The sequence below is a fragment of the Alnus glutinosa genome, chromosome 8 (assembly GCF_958979055.1).
Source record: "Alnus glutinosa chromosome 8, dhAlnGlut1.1, whole genome shotgun sequence".
In the NCBI taxonomy this organism is placed as follows: Eukaryota; Viridiplantae; Streptophyta; class Magnoliopsida; order Fagales; family Betulaceae; genus Alnus; species Alnus glutinosa.
The window spans coordinates 4,260,883-4,279,026 of NC_084893.1; the positions used below are offsets into that span (position 1 = coordinate 4,260,883).

The window sequence follows — 18,144 nt, forward strand, 5'->3', positions numbered from 1 at the left end:
TATTAGTTTATGCAATATTTTCTACAAGATCATCTCTAAATTGCTTGCTAATCGGCTCAAGCCCCTGTTGGATAAGATTGTCTCTCCTTTCTAGACGGCTTTTGTTCCAGGCCGCCTCATTGAGGACAACTCAATTTTGGCTCATGAAATGTTATACACGCTCAAGTCTAAATGTGGTATTGTGGGCCTTATGGCGATCAACATTGATATGGAAAATGCTTTCGATAAAATGGAATGGAGTTTCCTCTTTTCTATTATGAATAAACTGGGGTTTCATGCTAAGTGGATAAATTGGATTCGCCTATGTATTTCTACTTCTATCTTTTTCTGTTCTTTTCAATGGTAGCTCATTTGGTCACTTTAAACCGGCTCGGGGTTTACGACAAGATGATCCCCTATCACCTTTTCTTTTCATTATTGGTACATAAGTTATATCTCGACTGATCCATCAAAGTCTTCGTGGCTTTAAAATCTCTCGTTCCTGTGATCCTATAAACCATCTGCTTTTTGCAGATGATTTGGTTATTTTCACTTTTGCTACTTTTAGCGAAGCTGGTATTATTAAATCTTGTTTGGCTAAATATAGTGCCTAGTCAGGACAAACGGTTAATATCTCCAAATCCAATATTGTCTTTAGTAAGAATACAGATGCTTCTACTGTCTCTGGCATCCGAGCTATTCTTCCATATGATGCTACTCCTGTCTCTGCCAAACATTTGGGGCTCCCTATTATGTTTGGTCGTTCAAAGCATGCATCTTTTCTTGATATTCTGGATAAAGTTCAAGGCAAAATAGAAGGTTGGAGATCCAAAACATTATCTCAGGCGGGCAAGACTGTGTTGATTAAAGTGGTAGCTTTTGCTGTCCCTTCTTATGCCATGAGCTCTTTTCTGTTATCTGATTCTTTTTGTCATAAATTGGATATGGTCTTTAAAAACTTATGGTGGGGTTTCCTTAGGGATAAGCTTCGTAACCTATCTCTCAAATCTTGGAGCTCTATGTGTTTGCCTAAAGACCAAGGAGGTTTGGGTTTTCGGCTTATGAAAGACATCAATTTATCTATCATTACAAAGCTGGGTTGGAAGCTTCTCACTGATCATGACAGTCTTTGGGTTTCTCTCTTCAACAGGAAATATATCAAGTATGGTAATCTTTTATCTTGTCCTCTATCATATGGTTCTTTTATTTGGAACGGTATTAAAGCCATTGTACCTATCTTAACTCAGGGTGCTTGTTATATTCCCCATTTTTCCAGTCAATTATCAGGTTTTCCCCTTGGATCCCCACTATATTAGATTTTAAGCCTACTGCTCGCGATCCCTCCTTCACTGATCGCTTCCCTTTGTCAGTGGTAGATCTTATTTGCCCTTCAACTGGTTATTGGAATATGCACTGGATTTGTATGCTGTTCACTCTGGCTACTGTCTTGGAAATTTTGAAGATTGGCATTCGTCTTATCAGTGATTCTATTATTTGGACCCCTTCTTCTTCGGGTGTTTTCTCCACTAAATCTGCTCATCACCTTATCACATCTGAACGTATTGTGCCCATTTCCCCTCTCCCTTCTGCAACTTGGAAAGCGCTTTGGAAACTCAAACTTAATCATCGCTTGCATTTGCTTCATTGGAAAATGGGTTGGAATATTCTCCCCACAAAGTCCCCGTATTTCATGTTGCATTCCCTCTGCTCCCATTGATATTTCCTGCTCTCTTTGCTCTTTCCCTACTGATTCTCTGTTACACTTATTTTTCTCTTGTCTAATTGCTAGGGTGGTTTGGAGGAATTCTTTATGGCCTTTGGATAGCCTTGCTCTCCGAATTGATTCTTTGTTTGATTGGTTGTTTATTATTCTGCATCCGAAAACTATTGGGATTCCTGTCTCAGAATCACATCTATTTCAAATATTTGCTGCGGTTGCTTGTGATCATATTTGGTTTGCCCGAAATAAAGCTCTTCATGAGAATTTGATTCCCAATGCTCTAGATATCTCTAGCCGCATCAACAGGATTGCTTTGAATCATCATTCAGCTTGGAATGCTAAGCTTGTTCCCCACCTTGCGGTTTGGTCTGCCCCTATTACGCCTTTTTATAAGATTAATTATGATACAGCTATTCGACCATCTTTCTCGGCTCAGGCTGCGGTTTGCAGGGATTCAACGAGTTCTATTGTTTAGTGTTCTTCTATTATAAGCCCACCTTGTTCTGCCCTTTTGGGTGAGGCTACTGTAGCTTTATTGGCAGCTCGTATTGCTCTCTTGTTGAATCTGTCTTCTGTCATTCTTGAGGGTGATTCTCTAGCAGTTACACTGGCACTTAACCACCCTAATATCACTCAAGATTGGAGGATTGCGTCCATGGTCTCCTGTATTATAACTACTTTTCCCATTACTACTAGTTGGCCTGCTAGTCATGTAAATCGAAGTGCAAACTTTTGTGCCCACAATGTGGCAAATTGGGCCGCAACTAGATTCTCATCTAGCTGCATTCCCACTCTCTCTCTTAGTTCTAGCTCCTTTCCTTCCTGTTTTGGAAAGTCCACTTCATCTTCTTTTTTAGTTCCCTAATTTGTATCTCGCTCTGTTGTACTTCTAAAAAAAAAAAAAAACACACAACTCTCTCTCTCTCTCTCTCTCTCTCTCTCTCCCTCTCCCTCTCCCTATGTGTAAAAAGATGATTTTCTGATAAGTGTTTTGTATATCTCACTGTAACGACTATGGAAAAAGATTTTTGCACAACACTTTGGTGCACAATATTTGCACATGTGGGACCTATTTGCTTGGGTCTCACTGATAAGTCTGGGTGTGCAAATGTTGTGTACCAAACGCTTCTCAACAACTATTATCACATGTAATGCAGTCGAGGATCAAAATTAGTTGTAATTTGTTGATCAAATTGTAGTTTGACCGACTCTTCTACGAAAGAGGTTTTGCTGGCCGGAAAGATGCTCGAACAAATAGGTCTATGATACCACTTTTGAAAATCATCAATTAGATCTATTGGTTCATATGATGGATCTCCATTGACTCCATAGATTCAATAATAATTTTTTAAGTGTGAGAATGTGAGAAAGAGAGGAAAAAAGGAAAAGAATTGTTTCTTTGATTTGAATGCCAATAGGTTAATACATTGAGGACTGATTCATGCACAACAAAAGTGTGCATAACTACATATATGGTGGGACTCATGCACCATGTATTTGGTTGGAGAGCTGATTGGTACACAACTGTTGTGCAGAGTCTTTTTTCTTGTGGTTGTGCACACTTATGTTGTGTAAAAATATTTGAGAACAGACTCTTGCACAACAATTGTGCACTTTTGTAGACACATAGGGTGAGACCCATGTAGTTAAACTTACTATATGAGTCTCACCTCATATGTTTACAAAAAATGCATAATTGTTGTGCACCAATAAGCCTCAAAGTATTAATTAAGGTTCAGTTGTTGCGAGTGTTGTACACGACCACCAAAGGCGCGTTGACAGACGCAGTCAACTTCTCCGTGGTGGATCCATTGAACTCGACCTTCCCTGCTGAAAGTATTGGTGGGTCACAGGTGTTAACGTACCGGTAATTGCCTTTCCCACCTTTCTCTTGCAATCACACTTCCACTGTTCCACACACTACCAACTTACCAAGATGTAATCCGTGGTGGCTCTCTCTCTCTCTCTCTCTCTCTCTCTCTGTGAGAAGTGAGAATCAAAAAAATGTCGTCCAATTCTCAGAAGAAGAAAAGCCTGCACTCTCTCTTGGCCACCAACCTCAGTAGCAAACTCACCATCTCAATCCCATCGTCCGCCCAAGACCCCGAGCTCGACTTCGACTTCTCTGAAGTTTTCGGCCCCTCAACCACACACCATCACCAACACCCAAACCCCATCCCCTCATCATCACCGCCGTCCACGTCATCCTCCGCCCTCCCCCCAGGGGACCCACCCGTCATCCACCACCGGTCCCACTCCTTCGTGGGCCCCTCCCCCCGCTTCACCCTCTCCCGCTCCCTCCCCATCCACACACCCGAATCCGAATCCGAGTCCGAGTCCGACACCGAAGCTAGAAATGGACCGAGTGATGCCGATACGAGCGAGGATGTGGGGAAGTTTGGGCCTGGGGATTTCGAGATTCTGAGAGTTGTGGGGCAGGGGGCGTTTGGTAAAGTGTTCCAGGTGGTGAGGAAGAGAGCGAAAGCGAGAGCGAGTGCTCCTAATGGTGAGTGTAAAGAAGAAGGAAATGGTGATGGGATATATGCGATGAAGGTGATGAGGAAGGACACAATCATAAAGAAGAACCATGTGGATTACATGAAGGCCGAGAGGGACATTCTCACTAAAGTCGTCCACCCCTTTATAGTTCAGCTCCGCTTCTCCTTCCAGGTACTCTTTCGACTTAAACTTGTTCTTTACTATGCCTGCTATCTTGTGTATACAATCATGGTCTTTATATATATATATATATATATAGTGTTTGGCCCATGTGATGCAATAGTTCAATTCAGTTTACAAATTAAAAGTTATGCTATATTGGGCATGGTAGATTATAGATTCTACAAGGAGGACTAGTCGTCCTTATAGAATTACTCTTCCTTAAGAAATGTTTTCACATCTCTGCTGGATAAAAAATTTGGTTGTGTAATGTGTTTTGCGGTATCTTCTTTTGATTAGTAGAAACCATCTCTTTTGTCCCTCCTGACCGAACCCGCTAAAAAATCAGAATAGAAAAAGTTGTTCTTGTTGAGAGCGGAAACATCTTTATCTGAGGAGGACACCTCGTCATCCGGCTCATCCTCGGATCCGAAAATAAAACTGAGACAAAAAGGATTGTTTCAGCGACATATATAATCAGACTGAATAGGATTTGATAGAAAACCATTAGTTCTCTAAAGGGTGCTGCTTTACATGTATAATTTTGGCTTAAGAGCGTGCTAATTTTGTGTGTGTGTGTGTGCGTGTGTGTTTTTCCACTAGGGAATGGTGGTTGTATCTTCATGATAAATTGTCAAATATAGTTTGAAATTTGTGACCCTTCCTTGTGAACTTAATTGGGAATTAGAATGTTGTAATTTTTCTTTTGTGGATTTCATTGCAGACAAAGTCTAAGCTTTACTTGATTCTGGATTTTATAAATGGAGGGCATCTCTTCTTTCATCTGTACCGGCAGGGAATCTTCAGGTACCTTCTGCAGTGCTGTTTAAACTTTTAGATTTCTAATCACATTGTATGTCCGCCTGTTTGATTTAGGCTTTGGGTGTGTCTTGATGTGTAGTGAGGATCAGGCAAGGGTTTATACTGCTGAGATAGTATCTGCTGTTTCACATCTTCACAAGTGCGGAATTGTGCATCGGGATCTTAAACCTGAAAATATTCTCATGGACGCCGATGGGCATGTAATGGCCGTGCCCGTTTACGCATTTCTTTTGTAGGAACTTGCATGGAAGTCATGAAATGTGCTTTTCTTGCATAGATATGTTGTCTTCGAAATGATTTGGCTTTTTCTTTTTTTTTTTCCCCCCTAATGTTGGTACCTATGATACAGGTTATGCTAACTGATTTTGGACTGGCAAAGGAAATTGACGAATCAAGTAGATCAAATTCTATGTGTGGGACCACAGAGTACATGGCTCCAGAAATTTTGCTGTCTAAAGGCCACAATAAAGATGCAGATTGGTGGAGTACTGGGATACTCTTGTATGAGATGCTAACTGGGCAGGTAATACCATTTTGTGAAACTTTTAGTACTTTTAAGAATTTCCAGATTTTGACTTATGAACATGTCTTCTCAGGAAGTGGTTTTAGTAACCAAATGAGCTTTTTTGACAACCATGGTTTTCATGTCACCCAAACAATTGTCAAATATCCAATCAAAGCGAGTAACCTATTGTTAGTGTGTGCCAATGTCAAAGGGTCAAAAGTTTGGTAGTCCGGTTCTTCCCTCGAAAGGGAGCGTATATTGTTTCCTAGAAGAAATGGGATAAAAGAAGATGATAAGGGACAAATCTTTCTGAATTAGCTAGTTATGAAGTTTCTCTTTCCATACTTCAGGCAAAAATGAAGTGCATCTGTAAAAAATAGCAGCTTGTAAGTTGTGGGTACTTCATCATATTGGGCTATCCATGCAAGAGAGAATCATTATTGAGAAAGGTTGGGCTAACTTGTAGAGTGCTAGGAAGTTGTTCCTCTTTTCCTTTGGCTTTCATGCCTTTCGGGTATGTATTCAACTGTCGAGTTGAGCAGATGCCTCATACTCGTGTTCTTCTCATGTTCAGTTCGCACAGGTGCTCAGATTTTAGCATCCATAATTCCATATAGCACAGATGTCATTCACTCACCTGGTTTGGACTGCCTTGTTCCTCATTGAACTGAGTTGCTCCTTTCTTGGGCCACAATATTTAGGGTGCTCTTGATTGCGGAGGAATGTATCATGAATGTTGGTTCCAATGCTGTTTCAGTTGCTTCATTTATTGCCACAAATACCCTGTATAAAGGATCAAAAAGCTGTTACCTCAAGCTACCAATTTATTATTGTTTGTTCCAAAGTTGATAAATGTTTCTTCCTGCAGCCACCATTTACACATGCAAATAGAAAGAAACTTCAGGAGAGAATCATTAAAGAGAAGGTGAAACTTCCATCCTTTCTTACCAGCGAAGCCCACTCTTTGCTCAAAGGAGTAAGTATATCCTTTCCATGTGGTTCTCTCTTTCTCTCTCTCTCTCTCTTCTTTTGCCTTATTTTATTTTATTTTATTTTATAATTTCTATCTGTTGAATAAAAGATTAAGAAATTTCTATTTCTCTTTATTTTTGCAGTTGCTGCAGAAGGAACCATCAAGAAGATTAGGCAATGGGCCTAGTGGAGGGGATGATATCAAAAGTCATAAATGGTTTCGATCAATCAACTGGAAGAAATTGGAGACCAGAGAATTACAGCCTAAGTTCAAGCCAGATGTGAGTGGAAAAGACTGTACAGCCAATTTTGACCGGTGCTGGACAGCAATGCCTCCAAATGACTCGCCAGCTGCCACACCAACTGCAGGCGAACATTTCCAAGGTTATACTTATGTAGCACCTAACCCTTGGCTTTCATCGGGATAAACTTAAGGCTTCTGGCTGAGAACAAAATTTTGATGATATCTATTATTGTGAAGATCTTTATAAACGTGTGCGCATTATGGCGGTTAATCTGAGCCTTCAATTCTCATTTGCTCCATTCAGAAATAAACAACGATTTTGTGATGGGGTGTATTTTGATACGTAGCTTATCAAAGTACACACCATCACAAAATCGTTGTTTGTTCTTAATTGGAGTAAATGGAAATTTAACGCTCAGATCAGCAGCCATAATGCACACACGTTTATAAATATCTTCACAATAATATGATGAATGGTGGTAGCTATGTATTTGATGTGCTATACTCCTAAAGATGTTTCGGCCATTTGTACCAAACACAGTCAATTTTATTTTTCTCCCTTTTGTTTGCGACTCAAATCTTCCATGACTCCAACTAGGGTGGCTTTCTTTATATGGTCATCAGCTTTGAGCAAAATATTGACGTATGATAACTTGCGTAAGATGAATGTTATAATGATTGAGTGGTGTTGTTTGTGTAAGAAAAGTGGAGAGTCTATTGATCATTTGTTGCTTCACTGCGAAGTCGCCCGGGATCTTTGGAGCTACGTTCTTATTTTTTTGGGGGTAGAGTGAGTTATGCCACACACGGTGTTGGAGTTGTTGAATAGTTGGGAGGCGGTGATTGTGTATGGTAGTGCTAAAGAAGCTTGGCGGTTAGCTCCTTTATGCTTATTGTAGTGTATTTGGCGGGAGCGGAATACGCGGCTCTTTGAAGATGTAGAGACATTTATGGTGGAGCTACATAAGTGGTTGTTCAATACATTATATATTTAGATAGCGTCTTATCATAGCTTAAATGTTTTTACTTATGTAGATTTTTTTAAATTATTCTATGTTCGTCCCTTTTAGAGGCTCTCTTGTATACTTTCCATGTATAAGGATTGTGCTCTTCTGCCCTTATTTTGAATAAATTGCAATTACTTATAAAATAAAATAAAAAAATTTCATGACTCCGATAATGTTGGATTCCTTCTCAACAAATCTAAAAATTCTTCGTATGTATGTAAAATCAAATAAATAAATAACTCTATAATTAAATTTTAAAAAAAAAAATCATTTTATTAAAGAAAAAAGGCAGAAGTAGAGGTTCATATCTGATGTACATTATTTCTAACCTAATCTTGAATAAATAGTATCCTGGATTTTCACTTACTACTTGCTTACAGCTTGATCTTAAATTCTCGTTACTTTTTTTTAAATGCTTACAGTTAAATAATGTCTTGAAGTATGTCTTTTTTTATGTTTCATTTCATTGATTCTACCCATATCAGCTAGAATATGTCACATAAGATGAGAACTTTGCCATGTGAAGTTCTGTTAATTCCTTATGTGATTGATAAATCAGTATTTATTACTACTGATCATGTAAGTTAGTAATGCTAGAGAATGCCAAAAAAACAATGTTTATCGATGTGAGGCTGTAGAAAAAGAGAGAATTATTTGATGACCTAACAAATGATAAGACCCTAGATAGTGTACGTTGTATAGAAAATGAGGATCCAAACATTTAGCTACAGGTAGCGAGTGGGTTTTTAAGGTTTTGAATCATGCTGAAGTTGGTGGATTAATCAAAATTGCAGCAAACATTTTATTTTATTTTTCCATTTTTGTTTATATTTTCATCATCGAGTCTTAAAGAGCCAGCCATATTGTCTTTCTTATTATGAAGTTAATTGTGCTGGTCCTATGATGATTGCACATTGATCATGTTTATAATTCTCCTTTTGTGCAAGTTGGAGATCGAGCATGATAACTTGAAATGGCCTTTGAAATTTTAATCCAGTTACCAATCGAAGCATATCATCAGAATATCCAATCTCTAAACTAGATTGTGGCCACTGGCCAGACTTCCAAGTTACTTTAATTTGATGGATTGTGTTTGTGTCTGTAACGTCCTGGGGAAGGTGACAGAAAGCAATGAGGAACAGTAAAGAGAAAAGCAATATTGCAGAACAATCTTGTTACATTTCACTTTTATTTGATGCAACAAAAATAAATTTAAAAATACTAGTTTAAATCTAGGCATCTAAGAAACTTTAATTTGTTTTTTATTTGAAAGCGATTGGCATGAATTTGATTTCATTTATCTTTCATTTATGTTATTAGAATTAACCATGCAAGAGACAAGAGTAAGCTCAGTTAATCAAGGTTGGTGAGGACCCCCTTCGATGGTCATGGAATATATGTTAGATCAGGCCTTTGATCATCTCTTCTGAAAATTAATTGGTGTTTATTGAGGGAAGCCAAAACCTTTTATGGCATTTGAAATTGTACCCTGTAAGGCATGTTCTAAGAGCCGTTCAGTAGAGCAGAACGACATTGTTGGTTGCACCCCAACAATATCACTTTTCACACTTTCACAAGCATGGATAGGTGGGAGGAATAGATTCTTCCAATTAAGCGTAGGCCCCCAGCAATTCCCTAAAGAAAGTGTTGTTTCCTTGGCTGTTACTACTAATTACAAGGAGTTTACACAAAGGCAGAAGAAGCCAGTTAGAAAAATCACTTAATCTATACCCCTGCATTGCTTTGCAAGCAAGCAATCGCTTGCTTGTTGCTTGTTGCTTGTTTTATTTATATACCCATTTTCACCAGTCAGCTGCAATCATCTCAGTTGCTCTTAGGGAGAGTAAGTAGCCTGTTACAGCCATGAGGAACGAGTCCCTTTGTGAGAAGTCGATAAAGATGGCGGCGAACATCATTAAGATATTGTCTTTTTCTGTCGCAAAGATGACTCTCGGAGCAAGCGGACATGCGGCAGCAGCCAGAAGCTTTGAACAGCCTTTGTTGGACTCTGCCATGGTTGACAACAAACCAGTGCCGTCCCAGATTGACGGGAGCCAACGATCGCAGCAACAACCTGAAGCAGAAGAGGAGAATGATTCTACGTATGAGATCATTGAGATCCACGAAGAGATGTGTGTTGATGGTAGGGCTTCTGCCTACATTAAAAAGGTACATGAGAAGAACCGAAATAATTATGATGCATCAAAGTTTTCTTCACCTCGTGCATCACTCAATTAACTAGCCATCTTCATCTGTGTTGTTCTTAATATTGTCTGCGTTTTTTTTTTTTTTTTTTTTTTTTTGTGTAGATTTAAAAAAAAAAAAAATTAAATTAAATGAGATGGCTTATCTTTCTTGCTTGCTTGGACAAGTTAGTGACTATTGCCTTCTAATTTTCTAAGGTGTATTATAGATTCTCCTGGTTCCTTTTCCCCTTGTTGAATAGGGCTCATGGTCCTCGACAAAAGCCTTTTTAAAATAATTAATTAATTTTTAAATAAATAAATAAAACTAAATAGAAGCAATTAATGCAAGATACACATAGAAGAGTGGGGAACCTCAACAAGCTCCCTGATACAGTGCCAAATAAAAGCTAGAAATTGGCCAAATAAATTAAATGATCTAATCCAATAGCTTCTAAAATAATTAAGCTTCTTTTAGAAATTTGAGTTAAATATATTTTAACCCCCCAAACTACCAATGCTTATAGATTATGGCCCCACAAACTACCACTTTCTGATTTTTTGGCCCCATTCGTTTATTTATGCCGTCAATTCTAACAGAAATTGGTCAAGAACTCGAAAATACCCCCCCTTTAACCATGAGAATTTCAAAGTGTATGAGGGGTATTTTCGGATTTCTGTTTAGAATTGATGACATAAATGAATGGATGGAGCCAAAAAATAAAAAAGTGGTAGTTTGGGGAGCCAGAATTTAAGCATTGATAGTTTGGAGGGTCATCCGGAGAAATGGTGGTAATTTGGGGGGTTAAAATATATTTATCCCCAAGCAAATCAAGACAATGATTTAGTCAAATGTTTCAATGTTTTCGAATGTTTAGTCGTACTTAAGAAATTTGGTCCATTAAAAAAAATACTTTTAACATACCATATAATACTTTTTATTTTTCATAAAATAATTTAAGCTTAATGCTATGCGTATAACTCTTTTATAATTTTTTTTATGAATATCAAATGTTGACACGTATCATCAAGTTATAAAATAGTTGTAGCTGTAGCATTACTAAATTCTTCAATGCATTCACTCTCTAGTCTTTATGTCAATTCACGATATTTTTCGTAAAATGTATTATCTTTTTTTTTAAAAAAAAAAAAAAAACCTATATTATATGCCCTAGATTTTTTTCTTATGATAATCAAGAAAAGCATTCGTCCATGGCAGTGATAAATCATAATTTTGACGTAAGAAAAACTTGTATGAAATAAAAGGAACAGAGAATATAATATTTTAGCTTGATTTCTATGCTCTAATTTCGCTCTTTTCGCCATGGTCGGTCGCTGACTGTAGCTCAAAGCTCGGGGTATTTGATGAATCATTCGATAGACTAGTCAAAGCAGCTTGAGCAATACGTTGTTGAACTTGATTCGATTTAATTAATGTGCCGGAGTTGTTTCTGTTTTTGGGTAGTTTCGGAGCTATTAAGATAATGGGAGGAGGAAATTGTTTGGTTCCTTCTTCCTTCTTCCCTTGTCGACCCCAAAAATGTGTAAACTGGAAACTCTCAGGTTAGAAGTTGGAAATTTGGAATGCGGGCGTTGAATGAAAAAGCCTCCGTTATTTGAAACTTCAGGGGACATTGCCAGACTGCCACCTGTTACAGCTCCTATCCGGTACAATCACTAAAAATCATCAATGTTTGGCCCATTAACCCTAAAGCCCAATCCTATGCCTACGTCGCCCCATCTTCAACTCAATCCGGGTATTTTGGATCCGGATTCCTGCTGTTTCAATAATAATTGGAGCATTTTTATCGGGCTAGTCAAAATAACTCAAATATAATTTTGGCCAGCTGAGATGCTTAAATAATAAACAAGACCAGAATGAGCTGTATCTTGCTCACCAAATTGGAAATCGGAGAACTCACCAAATATAAAAAAAATTATTAAACAATCTTTTAAGATAGGTCTGTTCGGGTGTTAAATTTTTGAAATCAAAATTGAATTTTTATTTTGTTTACAAAGTTCAGATTTGACTTTTTAAAAAATAGTAGAATAAATTTATTGAATCAGATGTAAATGCTCTCTACCGTAGGAAATTGCTTATAAGAATATTTGACATTCATACAACATATTTCTCTCTCTCTCTCTCTCTCTCTCTCTCTCTCTCTCTATATATATATATATATATATATATATATATATATTTAAGTAATTCAGCAAACTGAATAAGTTATGAAATTTTGATCTATGAATAATATGAGCCAAAATTGTTTTTATTGTTTTCAAAATTGAAAAGCATTAGTCAAAACGACAGCAAACAGTGAGAGATTTTCCTTTTACTTTTTGTTAGATTCTCCCAGCTTTTATTACAAATTTTGGCGACAACTTTTGTAATGGATGAAATAATTAAACATAAAAATGACATAATTAATTAATAAGGTATATTGTTGCGTAAACAAGCATTACATTATGGTTTCCAAAGTAGCAATGTAAAGCATGATAGCTACTATTCTCTACCCGAATGAACAACCAATCAACACATGGGATGGATTTAAACCTTAGAAATGTATGACCCGCACGACAACATTAATTATAGCACCCCCCCCCCCAACAACCATGATCCATTATTGAGTATGATCCACATTCACAAGAAGATTTAATAATAAAGTGTCCAATTCACCGAAAAGGGGAAGAAAATGCCTCACTACCACTCATCCACCCTGATATTTTTACCCAAAAAGCGATTAAAAATAATAAAAACAAACCAGACCAGACCCACAAAAAGTCCATGTTATTTTCAGTTATATCAGGCTATAAGCTAACATCGGAAACAGCCAAAAGACCAAGAGGCAAGAATCTAACATAATACCATAAACCAACAAGAAGATAAAGACACGACAGTTTTTGGGTCTGTACAAAACAAGCAAAGGATCAAATTCAGTTGCCTAATTTACCTTGTCTTCTCTAATCCATTGTCTCTTTCTTTTTTGAGATTTTTTTTTTTTTTTTTCTAACCCATCTGCGCTAATTATGAACCATTTTCCATTGTTTAATTAACGACCTCTCTCAAGCAACGGTGATGATGCTGTCCCCATTATTGTTGAAGCTTGACATTGCCTGGAAAGCCGAATGCCTCGATGGTGACTCCCTCTGATCCGAGGGCAAAGAAAGCTTGAGAGTCAACGGTGACGAATTCAAGTTAAGGTCAGACATGGTTGAAGCACGATGACCCGTGTGGACAGGAATCGGATGGACTAGATTCGACGACGAGGCGGCATTGGTCTCCACGTTTCCCTGTCTTAGGTTGAGGTTTTCCATTGGGCTCTCAATGGGGACAGGAACCACTGCCGGACCAACAGTCATCGGAAAAGCAGACATCATAGGAAACCCACCAAAATTGCAAGCCTCGGATGGTGGCAATGGATGTGACTGCGAGGCATTATCTTGATGATGCCCTGCTTCTTCTAGTTCCATTGGAATCGCCGTTACCTAATACACCCACATCGGAAAATGGTCACGATTCATGAAAAGCTTGTCTTTCTTTTCTTTTCTTTTCCTTCTTTTTCAGTTTGGTTGTTGAGAAAACGTAGCAAAATGCAAAGAAAATCACAACTTTACAAAAAGAAAAACCCAACTCAAGAAAAGAATCTGATAAAACTAATCTGCCTTCGAATGGGTCAACTATCGAAAACTCTAAGAAACTAAAAACCACCACAACGTCTTAGGATTCTTCCTCTTCACATTTTTGTTTACTATCCCCAAGTCTTCTCAACACCAAAACTAAGAAAAATAACATAAAAATGAGAGCACCACTTCTTTTATGGAATCCTTTGATAAAAGTCACAGAAATAAGAAAACCATACAAACAGTTTCAGAAACAGAGATTCTTTTTTTCTTTTCTTTTCTTTTTCTCAGCAACCAAAACAGAGAGAGAAAGAGAATAGAGAAGTAAAAAGTACCGTATCGGTGGTGATGTCGAAGAGGCTAGATCTGCGGCGGCGGCGGTTGAGATTGGAGCGGCGGAGAAAGTACTTCTGAGCATGGCTTGCAACCTGCGTTGGCGTGCGAGTCTTCACGAAGTTTCTCGATATTCCTCTCCAGTCTCCTTTCCCTACCTTCTGCAATCCCAGCAGGAACAGCTTGTGCTCCTCCTCCGTCCACGGAACCCCTGCAATACTCAAATACCATCATCCACAAAATCAATCCAATTATACATACCCATCAATCAAAATATTTAAAATACTACAATCGTTTGGAAAAATATAAATACATAAAACAGGATTTCTCAATTAAGACAAGCTTGATCATAGAAAAATTGACCAAGAAAAAGGAAAAGGAAACAGATTTTGACAAACAAATCAATTATTTTGGTATCGAAATATTGAGAGAGAGAGAGAGAGAGAGATGATCGGCGATCTGAATCGGACCTCGCTTGCGCTCGCGCTCGCGGTGGGAGCGGGAATTGGGAACGGCGTCGTCTGCAGAGGCGTAACCGGCACCTGCGACGTCGTCTTTGGTGCTGGTGTTGGTGTTGGTGTTGGTGTTGGTGTTAACCTTGGACGGGTCCTCGGGCTGGGGCTGCTCGTACTGGGACAGATTGTTCATGCTCACACTCTTCCGCATCGCGTCCACCACCACCCTCACCCCGAACAGCATGAACTCCCCTGCGCCGCCCGCGTCTCCGCCACACGCGCGAGACATCTCCGCTTCACCCTCTTCTAGTTCTCGCTGCGGAGACTGGAGACGTGGTATCTCTTGAAGCCGTACAAGTGGAAAATGAAGAGAGAGAGAGAGAGAGAGAAATAAGAAATTTGTGATGGATACGTGGGCTTTGGTCGACAATTATATATAGACGCACTCATAGATGGGGTGGCACCATGTGGATGTGTGGGTGTAAAGGCGTGGCCTCGTTTCTCAATTCCATTTGTGTCCTCTACGTGGCTAATGCCTAAGATCATTTTTATTTTTACATTTTTTTAAGATTTTTATCAATTATCCTCATCTTTAATCAAATTGGTCATATGTTATTTGATCGAGATCATCTTGACGGTGTTGTTACGTTATCTAAATTTTTTTAAATAAATAATATTATACATTACATCTTTATTTTATTTGGCTGAAACCAGCTGATGTAACATATTCATTCGTCTTTGATTTTTTTTTTTTTTTTTTTTTTGTTTAAAAAAGAGTGAGTAGTATTAATCACATCAGTCCAACACAATGATAATGAAATGAGGTATAATATATAGCATTACTCTTTTAAATAATGTGATATTATATACACAGTCAATACAACCAAATAAAATTGAACTTTAAAAAGGTAAAATATTTATTTAATTCACAAATTAAGACTTTTATCGTTATCGTTTTCTCAATTTGTGGCAGTTCTTTTTATTTTTTTTATTTTGAATATATTTAAATAATGGGTTTGGAACTTTGGATCATTTGGTTAGTTCTTTTGCATATTATACAAGTGATTTTTTTTTTAATTTTTTTTTTTTATATAATCTTTGACGTTATTCTATTTGGTGTAGTTCCTTTTTGCTTAGGATTCAAGATAATGATGCATTGGTTTTGTTGTGATTGGTAAATCATGATCATAGGTTTATGTGTGACACAAAATGTCAAAAATTGGTGGATCTCATGTATATATATAATAAGCATGAGGTTCATTTATCTTTGTTATTTATGAACATACCCAGTAAGAGTCCAATCAATCCTTGTCGTGGTGTGGGGGTTCAAAAAATGAACAAATACCGCTTCAAGGCATTTTAGAGCCCATCTTACATATTACCATCAAATTGAAGTCTCTTCTTAGTTCTTAGAAATAAATTGCTCCAAAAATGAAGAAAAAAATATGAGTAATGCTATTATATTATTATTATTTTTATATTTTAAATAAAAAAAATAATAATAATCCAAAACACATTAACATATGCACCTTTTTCAGGAATTTTTTTGGAATTAATGCGAGATGATAGGATAGCAAAAATGTGTGGATATGAAACTATAAATCGTACATGCTGCGGGATTCACAATATCTCATGTGGTCACACATTTCTCTGCCATCCACATGTTGAACATTAAAGTTGATAGAAAAATAAATTAATTAATTAATTAATTAACTCTACAAGTACGAAAAAAGCATCTACTTCGAGTTGGACGAAAAACGAAGCTGAACAAAAATATTTTATTTTTTATTTTCGAAATAAAATTATTGATAAACAATTCAAATATAAAATAACTTTCAAATTTATATTACATTAAAATATTTTTTCAAATAAAAAATAAACTTTCCAAAACACACGTATCGTAAACTATCTCACATGTAATTTTAATAAAATTAAGAGAGTATGTGATTCTAATATATATTTTAAATTAAAAATTTATGTAAGAATTACATATTATATATAAAGATATATGTTAATTTAATAGATTAAATTAAAAAAAAAAAAACAAAACAAAACAAAAAGAAGAATCGTTTGGGTTTGCGATTTTAAAAAGTGCGATTTAAAAATAGCAATTTTAAAATGTGTGATTTAAAAAAATGATTTTTAAAAACGCAGTTAAGCGTTTAGCAAAATCGCAGTTTGACCTTTAAAATCGCAGGTTAGCCTTTTAAAATACAGCTTTTTCAAAAAAGCATCAAATTGCCTACGATTTGAATAAGCATTTTTCTACGTTTTCAAAACGCAATTTTTTAAAAACGCAGTTTCCAAACGGTTCATTTTCTGCGATTTGGTTTAAAATCGCATTTTTTCTCTACGAAATCGCAATCTCAAACGCACTCTAAGATTGACTAATTTATTTATGGACAAAAATTTCTTACTAATTGGTTTGTAGGAAATTTCATACAACACACATATACGAGTGACATATGTCCTTTAAACATGTGAGAAACACATGTTTTTTTTTTATTAATGCTTTTAAAAAAGCATGTGAGAAGCACATGCTATTAAAAAACATGATTCTCACATGCCAAGGGACACATGTCAATCTTATATGTGAATTGTATAAAATTTTCTATAAACCGGTTTGTAGGAAATTTCTGTAATTTATTTATGGGAAAAATCAAATCTAGTCTCTAGGTTTTCAATTTCGACAATTAAGTTATTACATTTTATTTTTAGTTTCACATAGGTCATTCCATCATTATATACTGTCAAATTAATTAACGGTATGTTACGTTAGACTAATCAATTAATTAAACGTGACTCTTGCTTGACACGTTAAGCGCTAGTTGTACATGTTGTGTGATACAATTATTTTAAATTACGAATATACCTAAATAAAATAAAATAAAAATTAAAACAATTAGAACAATTTTTTAGAGCGGTGGTCGACCACCGCTAATTGGTGAGTTGTGTCGCCCCTAACCGCTTGACTTGTCAAACTAGAGTCGGGGAGCATTAATTAATTGAATAACAAGTTAATGAAGGGACCTATTTGAAATTGAAGGAAAATTTAAAAACTTATTTACCTGAATTAAAAACTTAATGACTAAATTGATGGCAGTTTAGGTAAGCCAAGGCATTAAAGGAGATAAGCATGAGCTATGAGGTAGAGTAGTATAGCCTGGAAGACTTTTAAGCACCAATGACGGAGTAAACTTACTATTGAGCTAATTTTGAAGCACGTGTTTAAATGTAATTTGCTTTATTTCAAATGACCTCATACCCAGGATTGCAGCAGATGCACTTTAAATATGAATTAAAGTATTTTTCTAATTTGTTTTTTTTTTTTTTTTAAAATTAATATATTGAATTGGCATTTATCTAAAGTCTATATGAGTCACTTACATTTTAATATAATTACATAAATGTTTGATTAAAAGTACATACATTTTGAATAAATATCAGTTTAACCTTAATTAACGAATTTGGATTAGGTGCTGTAAAATAATTTTTTTATGAGCGAGAGAGAGAAAAGTTAAATTTGAAAAATTAAAAAAGCTACGCACATATACTTAATTAATTAATTAATTTATTTATTTTGACAACATCTAAGCCAAATCCCAGTTTAACAGACTGAATTGAAGTAATTACTATCACCAATGT

At 36.5% G+C, this 18,144-nt stretch overlaps 2 protein-coding genes across 2 annotated transcripts; one reads left to right on the plus strand and one right to left on the minus strand.

Annotated features, from left to right (window-relative positions):
- Nucleotides 1-3,562: 3,562 nt before the first annotated feature.
- LOC133875600 (serine/threonine-protein kinase AtPK2/AtPK19-like) lies at nucleotides 3,563-7,561 on the plus strand. The gene is made up of 6 exons (XM_062313777.1): nucleotides 3,563-4,369; nucleotides 5,082-5,164; nucleotides 5,259-5,379; nucleotides 5,529-5,702; nucleotides 6,553-6,660; nucleotides 6,800-7,561. Exons 1-6 carry the CDS (start codon nucleotides 3,704-3,706, stop codon nucleotides 7,082-7,084), a joined length of 1,437 nt encoding a protein of 478 aa, XP_062169761.1. The 5' UTR covers nucleotides 3,563-3,703; the 3' UTR covers nucleotides 7,085-7,561.
- Nucleotides 7,562-12,859: 5,298 nt separating this feature from the next.
- Nucleotides 12,860-14,916, minus strand: LOC133875214 (transcription factor MYB1R1). The gene is made up of 3 exons (XM_062313258.1): nucleotides 14,515-14,916; nucleotides 14,047-14,255; nucleotides 12,860-13,576 (listed from the first exon to the last, which is right to left on the minus strand). The coding sequence occupies exons 1-3, from the start codon at nucleotides 14,786-14,788 to the stop codon at nucleotides 13,154-13,156; spliced, it is 906 nt and encodes a 301-aa protein (XP_062169242.1). The 5' UTR covers nucleotides 14,789-14,916; the 3' UTR covers nucleotides 12,860-13,153.
- Nucleotides 14,917-18,144: the final 3,228 nt, after the last annotated feature.

Excerpts from the sequence above, each read along its gene's own strand:
- LOC133875600 (XM_062313777.1), top strand. The coding sequence starts at position 3,704 with ATGTCGTCCAATTCTCAGAAGAAGAAAAGCCTGCACTCTCTCTTGGCC. Across the intron at positions 4,370-5,081 it reads AGCTCCGCTTCTCCTTCCAG|ACAAAGTCTAAGCTTTACTT; the intron begins GTACTCTTTCGA and ends ATTTCATTGCAG. Across the intron at positions 5,703-6,552 it reads ATGAGATGCTAACTGGGCAG|CCACCATTTACACATGCAAA; the intron begins GTAATACCATTT and ends TTCTTCCTGCAG.
- LOC133875214 (XM_062313258.1), bottom strand. The coding sequence starts at position 14,788 with ATGTCTCGCGCGTGTGGCGGAGACGCGGGCGGCGCAGGGGAGTTCATG. Across the intron at positions 14,256-14,514 it reads CGAGCGCGAGCGCAAGCGAG|GGGTTCCGTGGACGGAGGAG; the intron begins GTCCGATTCAGA and ends TGAGTATTGCAG. Across the intron at positions 13,577-14,046 it reads TCGACATCACCACCGATACG|GTAACGGCGATTCCAATGGA; the intron begins GTACTTTTTACT and ends TGGGTGTATTAG.